This window comes from Micropterus salmoides, unplaced genomic scaffold (genome assembly GCF_014851395.1).
Source record: "Micropterus salmoides isolate LMB-PRFRI ecotype aquatic unplaced genomic scaffold, ASM1485139v1 Ms_hic_scaffold_9, whole genome shotgun sequence".
Lineage (NCBI taxonomy): Eukaryota > Metazoa > Chordata > Actinopteri > Centrarchiformes > Centrarchidae > Micropterus > Micropterus salmoides.
The window spans coordinates 13,534,710-13,546,001 of NW_024044681.1; the positions used below are offsets into that span (position 1 = coordinate 13,534,710).

Sequence of the window (11,292 nt, forward strand, 5' to 3'; positions counted from 1 at the left end):
TATTGCTATAATTCATATTGAAGTATGTGGCATAGCAGGTGGTATTATATACTATATTTCTTACTGTCAAAAACAACAGACAACCGACTAAAAAACAACGAATACTACTAATTAATATTATTATTAACTATTGTCAGTGAAGCTAAAGCCTGATATAGTGTATTCTTCTGTTCCATAAAGCTCTGTTGTTGTTCAAGAACTATTAAAAACACATTAATGAGCCACAGTGAATCCCACATACACTGTCCTGCTGCCAAAAGCACCATGTGTGTTTTGATCCACAACTGAGTCCCCTACAAATCCGCTATTTACTCCTGTTTGAGTACTCACTAAAAACTATGGTAAGAAATTAAAAATACAAAATGTACCTAAATATATTTGTTTTTTAAAAATGTAGCTGGTTAGAGAAGCCAGAAAGTATAGAGAAACACTCGTATGTGGTTGGTTTTGGTCTTTTAATGAGATTTGTTGATACCAAGAGGAATAGAGAATACTTCCATCTTTACCCTTTATCAGATATGTCTGTTTTCTGACACCTCACACCCGGCCAGTTAATTTCATACTTTCATACATTAGCCATATCAGAATCAGAATCAGCTTTATTTGCCAGGTATGTGTACACATACGAGGAGTTTGACTCAGGATTGTTTATTGCTCAGGATGTGCTTACTCATACAATAATACAATAATAAAATCAAGTACAGGCTACAGTATAGAGAACACATATATACAAAAATAGTGCAATGAGTGGAGTGCAAAGGATGCAGGAGTAACATTATTATCATTATTATGATGGGTCTCTTGAGGTGCAGTCGTTGGTGTACAGGGAGAAGAGCAGTGGGGAGAGCACACACCCCTGGGGGGCAACAGTGCTGATAGTCCGGGTGCTGGATGTGATGTTCCCCAGCCTCACCTGCTGACTCCTGTCAGTCAGGAAGTTTGTCCACTGACAGGTGGAGGCTGGCACAGTGAGCTGGGTGAGTTTGGTGCGGAGGATGTCCTTGATGATGGTGTTGAACGCCGAGCTGAAGTCCACGAACAGGATCCTTGCACATGTCCCTGCAGTGTCGAGGTGTTGCAGGATGTAATACCAGTCCCAAGTTGACTGCATCATCCAATGACCTGTTAGCCCTGTAGGTAAACTGCAGGAGGTCCAGCAAGGGGCCTGTAATGTCCTTCAGGTGGCCCAACACCAGTCTTTCAAAGGACTTCATGACTACAGATGTCAGGGCGACAGGCTTGTAGTCATTTAATCCAGAGATGGAGGGTTTCTTGGGGACCGTGATGATTGTGGAGTGTTTGAAGCAGGAGGGAACTTCACTCACTGCAGTGATCTGTTGAAAATCTTTGTGAAGATGGGGGCCAGCTGGTCTGCACAGATTTTCAAGGAGGATGGTGACACATCGTCTGGGCCAGGAGCCTTCCTGATCTTCCGCCTCTGGAAGAGCTGACTCACATCATCTTCATAGACCATGAGTGCAGGTGAGGGGTCAGAGGTGGGGGTGACAGCATGGCAGTGGGGGAAGGTGACTGTTTGAAGATGGTGTTGGAGCGTGGGAGAGGTGTGACTGTGGGTATCTCAAACCTGCAGTAAAAACCATTCAGCTCGTCAGCCAGTCGTTGAGTACCAGCAGTGTTGGGGGATGGTCTCCTGTGGTTAGTGAGTGTCTGAAGGCCTTTCCACACTGACACAGGGTCTCTGGCTGTGAAGCTGTTTTCTAGCTTTACAGCGTAGCTCCTCTTTGCTGCTTTGACCTCTTTAGTCAGTGTGGTTATACAGGACTCTGTCCCCACTTCTGAAGGAAGGTATAAACTTTTTGCAAGTGTAGTGCCCCCTAGTGGTGGAATATCCCAGGACTGCTCAGCGAAGGTCGGATCGATGATCTGAACAGACACTTCAAGCTTGAAATGTCCATGGATGATCCTGCCAAAGTGTCAGGGCGATTGGCAAACTCGTCTGGGAGGAGTTCGCAAAAATAGTTTTTGAGGTCATAAAAATTCATATAATTTGACATTTTTAGAGCAGAAGACCATCGAAGCAAAGATGCAGATTAATCCAGAGATTAAAATGATGAAAAAAGTTGATTGTTAAAGCGCCACCATGAGGTCTATGGGTGCCTTTTTTTTTTGCCTGAGTAGTGGGTGGAATTTGCAACCTACCTGCCAATTTTGGTGAGTTTTCCTCGTATTGTAAGTTGTAGATCTCGTGCTGTATTTCATGCTTTGTTGATGCTTGTATGGTGTTCCTCAAATGTAAGTCGCTCGAGATAAAAGCGTCTGCCAGATGAGTAAATGTAAATTATTTTATTTTGAAGGCAACACGCCCAACCGGAAGCTTTCTTGTAACGACTAGTTTTCCTCACCATCCACGGGATTGTGGTCCCTCTGGCCCCTTGAAAGAAACCCCCGATGACCGGTGAACTTACTTGACAGCGAGGAAAGCCTTCACTCAGGTACGCTAAATATGCCTGTGAGGAGTCGTGTTTACAGACCCGGGCTCGACAGCTGCAGCTGAACGAAGGTAACGTTGATAAGCGCAACGGGAGAGCGGAAGTTGTTCTGTTAAAACACTCGGAGCAGTCCAGGCAGTTTTTGTACAGAGTGGAGAGAAGACCTGCTTGGAGTTTGTGTCAGTATATCAAAGGAACTTCGACAGACAGGTGAGATGAAAGTAGTCTAATTTCATAACAAACGAGCAACTTGATTAGAAATTGTGTTGATGAATTAGCTAAAGTTAGCTAGCAAGAGTCTGAATATTGTGACACGTTTAAGTAACGTTACTAACGTTTCTGCGTATAACCATGTCGACTGTGGATTATTTTAAGTCTTATTAGTGCATCAGAATATTTTACCTTAATGTTTTAATTAACGTTACTTTTGTCTCCCGGCTTGACATGAACGTTGAATTAAAATAACTGCAGTACTGGGTTAGACTAGCTTCCTGTTAGCTAGGCTTGGTAAACGGATCCTGCTAATTTCTCAGTGCTCTAAATATATATAGAGGCGTAAATATGCACTCATCTGCTGAAGTGTTAACTGCATTTTGCAGGGGGATCACAGGAGGACTCTGTGTCTTACTGCCTAAACTAGATTATGTGTGTTTTGCATTTTAACTTGGTAACAAATGCATCGCTTGAAAGGTGCTCATTTAGACAACTTGCACATGTTTTGACCACCAGCCGAGTTTGTACCAAAATGCCAACATAATTCAGTGGACAGTAGAGATGTCCAATTTGGCTTGCAGCCGTTGTCATCTTGAAAGGTAATGAGCAAGTTTGTAGAAACTCGCGAAAACAGAGATGATGAACAGGTAGTGGATGAACTAAACATACATGTCAGAATTTCACATTGCAATACCCGTGACTGCACTACTGTATTTGGCCAAAAGTATATGTAGCCTACACTAGAACATTTCATGTTCAGTATTCTTGTTCAAGTTGCTGAACATGTCATTCCAAAACCATGGGCATTGATATGCTGGTATAGCTGCCTCTTTAGTCATCCTTTCTACTCTACTTTTGGAACCTGGCTGCAGGGTTTCCTCCCATTCTGCCACAAGAGCATTAATGAGGTTGACCAGTATGTTGGTCAGTAAGTCCTGGCTGGAAGTCAGCATTCCAGTTCATAACAAAGGTGCTGAGTGGGATTCAGGTCAGGGCTCTGTGCAGGGCAGTTGTTGATGTTCTTCCACACAAAAAAAATCTTTATGGACCTGGCTTTGACATGTGGCCGTTGTCATGTTGAAACTGGAAAATACCATTATTTCCTGCATGATTAAAAGTTCCCATCATTGGAGCTAAGTGGGCCCAAACCCAGAAAAACTGCCCCAGACCAAAAGCACATAAAAGTGGACAGGGGGTGTTGATATACTTTTTGTAAAGTAATGCTGATGAGTTGGAGCTAAATTTAATTTTTTTAGCAAAGACTCTGCCAGTAATAATATTTTACAATTGCTTTGAGTCAGAGTTACAGAATGCAAAATCACAATTTGCATGGACAATAAAAACAACCAAACCATTTACATACAAACTACCATTTTCTTATTATTTATTCTCTTTGTCAGTTATGGGGTGCACTTTATCACTTTATGTCTAACTTTAATCTGTTTTATTTACAAATATGTTTAAAAATCAACATTTCCCAATCTCCTGGGTGCAAAAATATTTGGAGGAAACAGAAAAGGGCAGCGCTGTTGCTGCTATTTTAACCCCCCATTTATATGTGTTCATGCCTTATCTTTCTCATAATAGTTATTTCCTGTTTTCTCGGCATCTCCTATTGCTGCCACTTGTACACATGCAGCGAGAGGGGCGTGGGACACTCACAACTTACATACGTCTTTACAACTCATCTGCTCTTTGCTAACAGCCAGCTGGAGAAAAACATAATTGTGACAGACAGACTTCACACACCCCAAAAAAGTTCACTATGTCTTGTGGGAATATTTGTGTTTTCCCATGAACACAAACATGGAGCTACAGAGATAGTTCGGCCAGGGGAGTCACAACACTGATTGCACTCTGATATAATGTCGAGTGTTAAAATAATGTTGTGTGTAATATGCATTTGCCGCAAAGAGGAGGTGCTTTAAAATGACACAGTGAAGTGTTAGTCACCATAAACAAAGATATAGATGTATTATAATATTGTTTTCATGGGTTATTATCATGATTATCGTCATGAATGATGAGGTGCTTTTCGTTATTATTTTTTTTTGTATCATTATCTTGTCCTGATGAGTTGTGTGTATTTGTGCCCTTAGGGGACGATAATGGCAAACTATCTCAGGCTTGTAAATGTTGTACTATTTACACATCCCTGTAAAAATAAACATTACATGACATAAATGTTGTGTGGGGTTTAAAACTTATTTTGCAGTAGTAGCTTTAATTAATGACCATCTCAAGCGTCCAACAACTTGACCAATCTCTCCATCTCCCCCACCGACCAGGTGCTATGAGCAGTGAGCTGAACGTGCCTATGGGTTCCCCGGCCCCAGGAGTCTCAGAGCGGGCTCCGGACGGTGGGGGGATGGACTACAGGGACTGGGTGCGACGCAGTTACCTGGAGCTGGTCAGCTCCAACCACCACTCAGTGCAGGCCCTGTCCTGGAGAAAACTCTACTTGAGCCGGGCCAAGCTGAAGGCCTCCAGCAGGACGTCTGCGCTGCTCTCTGGCTTCGCAATGGTCAGTCGTATTCGCCTTTTTGACCAGCCTCAGTGCAACACAGCCTTTTGTTTTTAATGTCTCATCCCATGGATAGTTTTTAGTTTGTTTTATTTTTTAAGATTTTTGGGGGTCTTTTTTTTAGCGTTTATTTGGATAGGACAGAGAAGCAGGAAATGAGAGTGAGAGAGGGGACAACATGCAGCAATTGAACCCGGCCGCTGCTATACGGACACAGCCTTGCACCAGTTGTTTGTTCCAAACTGATTTGCATGGTTTCAGTTCAGTGCCATGAAGCTTTCTTTGACATTAATAACCCACCACAGTCACCTGCATGTGTCATAGAAATGTAGTTGTGGGCAGAAACTGGTTTTAAACTTCCTGTTTTGCTTTTAAGATTTCAGTGTTTGCTGCAACAACTTTCATCCTTACAAGCGCCTTCAAAGAGAGTTTAGTGTCTGATTGCAACTGTACTACCCATGAGCCTCAGTCACAGTTGCTGTGGAGAATAATATGTGAATCAGAGGGCGAGTTCAATTTCAAAACGTTTTTCACCAGTTTGCAATGTTTTTGGATTGAACGACATGTTTCTTTGTACTGTTGTGCAACGTTGCGCAACGGGCTTCGAGGTATGTTTTCTCCCATTTGTTGGGGATGTCTGAGGTACACAATTTTTACACAATCAAGTGCGAGAAGTATATCACCACAGCCATATTGAAAAGGCAGTGAAGTGCACTGCGCTTGTATACACAACAGTGTGTTCAATGCACCACCCTTTCTGTTGAAATCAACATTTTGCTACGTTTTGTCTGCGCTGAACTCAGCCAGAGCTGTAGCAAACTCACCTTTGCAATTAAGAATAAAAAACTAGGGCTGGGCGATATGGCCAAAAATGTTAACATTCGATAAAAAATGTCATATCAATCGATAGGGATGCACCGAAATGAAAATTCTTGGCTGAAGCAGAATATAATGAAAAAATTAGCTGAATACCGAACAAGTACATTCACATTTTTGCCTTTTTTTGTTTTTACCATTGTATAAATCAGAATGTGCTTTTTACTCAGTGTTTCCCATAGGATTTGGAGAGACTATGGTTGGTAGCTCCGGTAAAGTAAATTACATGCGTCCATTTACTTTTAATGTACACCTGTAATATGTTTTATACGTTGTGTGAATATAATCCAGTTAATCTTATTTCCATACTGTATAGACACCTTTCTTTGAAAACCGGACATTTTCACTTCTGTATCTTCGTGCTAAATTCATGAAGTCTGACCCAATTTATAAATGTTGTGTGTGGTCTTCGTAAATGCGTAACATGAAGACTTAATAGCCTATAGGTCAAACTCTCATACGGCAACGCTTGTCTTTGTAAAGAGACAAACTGACAGGATAAAGTCTCCAACCTGCCTGTCAGCTCGCACTGGTCCGTTTCAGTTACCATAAAGGCTTGAATACATGTGCACTCCAAATGTAGGTGCGGCTAGCTTAATCACCTTCTCAGAAACGAGTGACAGAAACACTCAAAGCGGGTCAGACCATTTGATGCCTTTTCTAAGAACTCAGCCACAGATGGAGTAGTTGTGCTAGGAGACAATTCAGCTGAACAGTGTCTGCAAACGGCGATTTTTGCGTCTCTCTCGGACACTAAATGTTTCCTCACTGCTGACATATCAACGTAATTGTTCGGTAAAATATAATCCGTGTTTTTGACTTATTAGGCCGAGCACCGAAAGTGCTATTTTTGTGAAAGCTGAAGACTTTTGAAGTCTTAAACTATTTTTTTTTATGGTCAGAACATGACAAACACTAGATGCCAAACAGTGTATCACTTAACAAATATGAGGTAGATTATTCAAAACTATTATGGTCAAATCTTTTTTTCAGCAACTTTTTTCAGTCCCTTTTCCTCAAAATACAAAAATAAAATTACAAATATACAGATATTACAAAATTAAAATCTTAATAGAAAAATTAAGTGCTAGTTTGTGAATCAAATTATTTAAATCGAGCATTTATTGAACATTTATTATATTGTTATTGAGGAAAATTATATCGCAATAATGATCATTGTTTTATTGCCCAGCCCTAAAACACCTCACCACTGTTAGTGAATTAATCTAACCATGACCCAGAATCTGAAAGTGTAATCTTTACCTTTGACCTTAGTGCCGCAAGTTATAGCTCTGAGTGAATGTTTCTCACGGAAATTGACTCTGACAGTCCCAGTTGGCCACAGGCTTGTACATGTTAACTTTCTGTAACCAGATATCTAATAATACAGTTGTTGTTCATATTTTTGTACTGATTATTCAACAGAGTTTCATGTCCATCCAAGATTTGAAGCTCTCCACCATAAATGACCTTACAGTATTTGCAAAAAAATTAACAAGATTTTTACTTGCAGAACCCTGAGTGCCCAAAATAACTCTTCCTTCGGTGGCCCATGTAGTGTAATCCACATGTGAAGGTCCCGAGATGTTTAATGCATGATTTAAACAGGGTTAAGATGACCTTAGGACATCACAGATAGCAATGACTGCATTTGTTTACATGCTCAGTACATCACCACTAGTGTGATGTACACATGGACGTATAGTAACCTGGTTGTCCCTGTACACGTGTCATAGGTGGCCATGGTGGAGGTTGATCTGGAGATGCAGTACAGTTACCCACGCGTGCTCCTCATTGCCTTCAGCGTGTGCACCACCGTGCTGGTGGCGGTGCACCTCTTTGCTCTGCTGATCAGCACCTGCATCCTCCCCAACGTGGAGGCCGTAAGCAACATCCACAACCTCAACTCTGTGAGCGAGTCACCCCACGAGCGTATGCACTACTACATTGAGCTGGCCTGGGGCTTCTCCACAGCCCTGGGTATCTTGCTGTTTTTAGCAGAGGTGGTGCTCCTCTGCTGGATCAAGTTCCTCCCTGTGGACTCCAGCGTGGCCAAAGAGGGGACCACCTGCAGCACCACAACAGCCACTGCTGCGCTAAAACCTACGCCAGCTCCACCGCAGTACAGCGGCTGGCAGGCCGCGCTTGCCTCTACCATCATCATGGTGCCAGTGGGCGTGATTTTTTTGGTTTTCACCATTCACTTCTATCGCTCTCTGGTGCGCCACAAGACAGAGCGTCACCACCAGGAGATCGAGGAACTGCACAAGATTAAGGTGCAGCTAGACGGCCATGAGAGAGGCCTCCAGACTGTGTGATAACATGACTGAAGCTTTAAGAACTTCCCTTTGTATCCCATATTTATCAAGTCCTCTCCCTTCTCTGACATTTGTTCTGGTCAGTGTTAACGCCTTGCTTGGGCTCGTCAGCAGAGAGCTTTAAAGCAGCTCACTTTGCTGCACAAACAGCCAAAACATGTCAGACTGCTAATTTATTCTTACGGTAAAGTTGCGTTGTAGTATTTGTATAGTGACCATGTCTGTGTTTTGGATCTGTAACGTGTTGGTCAAAGATAATGTAAAAAGGTTTACAGAAAAAGGGCTATTGTGTTCTGTGGGCCATGTCTGTGTTTTTGTCTGTGTTAGGGATTCACTCTGAGGCTATTATAAATCTTTTAGCTACCCTCACACCTTGCTAGCAAAGAGGTGCCATCCTTAACACTTTAAGTAACTTGCCATAACCCCAAAAATGTAACTTGACTGTAGTTGCTGTCTGTAAGCTGGTTTCACCAAAGATTGTGCGTGTTTTTGCAGTTCAACAACACCAACAGAGCGTCAAGTCAGTGTCATAAGTGGTGAACCTCCCAGTTAAACGTATATTCATAAATAAATAATTTAGGATGATTGGTTAAATAGTTGTGAATCAGGACCTCCAGTGTTTGGTGCATGTGGCCTATGAAAAATAAGATGTGCCAAAGTAAGTTTTACAACTACAGCTGGGACCACCACTAACAACTGTAGCATTTCTGCCTTCTCAGCCGACGTCCCAATCTAAAATGATATGTTACTGCGACCTGCGATTATTTTGACGGAAAACTAAAATTTAAAAAAAATATTTAAATCATGATGATGTGACATTTTATCAAACATGTTTTAAATCTGGAGGACAAGATATGTAGGCTGGGGCATCTCTGCAGCACTACAGTACTTCAGTATAATAATCTTTTATCACACATTTTAGCTTTATCAAAACATTGCAGCTTCAGCTGTCAGAAACCTGTTGCATGGATTCTATGGTGAGTGCAGGCCTCACCGTTCACTCTCAGCCTGCTCCTCAGTCAGATTCACATTTCACATAAAACTGTGCTTGTTGTTTTAACTGTAAAAAGCCAAGTTGTGCAAGGAACTTGGTGTATGTTTCACTCTATTTTGACTGATTGAGGGCATCTCTACACCATGTATGTGCGTGTTTACCAGGATTCGAATAGTTCTAATGTGAAGTCTTAAAAATGTTGTATTTCGTGTCTGTGTTTTTACACCCAAAATCTCAGAACGTTTTGTCATTCACTTCCTTCAAATAGCTTTTATTGTCTTATACAAAGACCATGGAGCCTGTGTAAAAGGTGTCAAATTAGTCCATTCTGCATATCAAGCTGCTCAAAGTGCTTAAATATGAATGTGTTACTGTCTAAGTATAGCTCTGTCTTACAGAATTATTGCCTTTTTCATGAACTGCTGTTTTGCTTAAGGTCATAACACAAGCTGATTTGTTTGCTAGGAATGTAGTTAAGCAGGTCAAAGTTTAAACCAATACAGTTTAAACATTGGAGTCTGATGAAGGGCTAGAAAAAAATCGAAGAATTTGACGGAAATGAGAACAGTCACAGAATGCATGTTGATATCAGCTTTACCTTGTTTCTTCCAGTTGTACTAAATATTGGAGATGTGTGTGTGTGTGTGTGTGTGTGTGTGTGTGTGTGTGTGTGTGTGTGTGTGTGTGTGTGTGTGTGTGTGTGTGTGTGTGTGTGTGTGTGTGTGTGTGTGTGTGTGTGTGTGTGTGTGTGTGTGTGTGTGTGTGAAATGAAAGACTCAACATAGAGTTGGCACTGCCTTGAATGAGGTTGGAGTATGTTATTGCAAACCTGTTATCACATTCCAAATAAGATGACTGACCAAAGTGTTGCTCAGTTGTTGTTTTTTTTTTTCTTGCTTCTCAGAGGAGACAAAGTGCACTTGTAGTCTAATTGAACAGTGAGTGAGTGCGGGAGGTTTGTTGTGAGAAAACCTTGCTTTGTCTGTGTTTGTGGATTTGTGCTTCTTAAATGAATGCTGCAAAGGTCATGGAGACCTGTGTTGTAAAGTAAATTCACAGCCTGCAGCAGACTTTAAAAAATAAAATAAAAACACTCAAGTTCTCATCTTCTCGTCTGTCTCAGTCATTGCATTTATAGTACACACATTTATCATCAGAATGAATTGTAGTACTCTGGTAATCTCTTAAAGCGGCACAAGTATCTGAAGAGTAGCTTGTACTGATGAACCTACAGAGAATTATCACCTGAATCTGCAGCAAGTTTCAGCTCATTGTTTTTGGACGCAGCAGGCAGCTGTTTTCAACAAAAAGCTCTTTAAAAGCCACAGTACACTACCTGCTCTGCGCCAAACAGCAGCCACACACAGGTAGTGACTAGCTGGTGAACATAGTGGAGCATTTAGCTGCTAAAAAACACATTTTACCGTCAGGGGTTGGTGGAGACCAAAAACAAAGCTCAATTTTTCAGATGTGCATGTGGTTTTAAAGGCCCTATACTCTTTTAAAAGCACAGTATACAGCCATAATGTCTAAGCTACTTTCACTCACCTGTATTATGAGATACTTCCTTCTGTTCAAAGACCAAAAGCATAAAAAATGGGGAAGATGCTCTCAAGTAGCTTGGTTGCAGTTATTTATATCTGCCTAACTGTCTGAAAGCTCCACCTTCTTATGTCTGCACTGACTCTTGTTTTATTAATGGATGGATTAAAACCTGTGAAATGCTTTTATGTAAATTTACTACTTAAATCCAGATATCCATGTTTTTACCCCTATTTTTACAACTTCAATCTCAGAAATTCTTCTTTTTTCATCTAAATATAATTACTCCCTCAGCTACTTAATTTATTTTTTTCCTACAATGGCCCTAATACGTCATACTGCGGACTTTGTCTTGTTTTCACAAAATCATTTTGT

General features: G+C 41.3%; 1 protein-coding gene across 2 annotated transcripts; it reads left to right on the top strand.

The window, feature by feature from the left end:
- The first annotated feature begins 2,316 nt into the window (after positions 1-2,316).
- Positions 2,317-10,480, top strand: orai2 (ORAI calcium release-activated calcium modulator 2). Of its 2 annotated transcripts, none has more exons than XM_038709041.1 (3): positions 2,317-2,453; positions 4,952-5,187; positions 7,800-10,480. In XM_038709041.1, the coding sequence occupies exons 2-3, from the start codon at positions 4,957-4,959 to the stop codon at positions 8,379-8,381; spliced, it is 813 nt and encodes a 270-aa protein (XP_038564969.1). In that variant the 5' UTR covers positions 2,317-2,453; positions 4,952-4,956; the 3' UTR covers positions 8,382-10,480. The 2 variants fall into 2 exon arrangements, with proteins under 2 accessions (XP_038564969.1, XP_038564968.1); XM_038709040.1 differs by having other exon boundaries at positions 2,347-2,660.
- Positions 10,481-11,292: the final 812 nt, after the last annotated feature.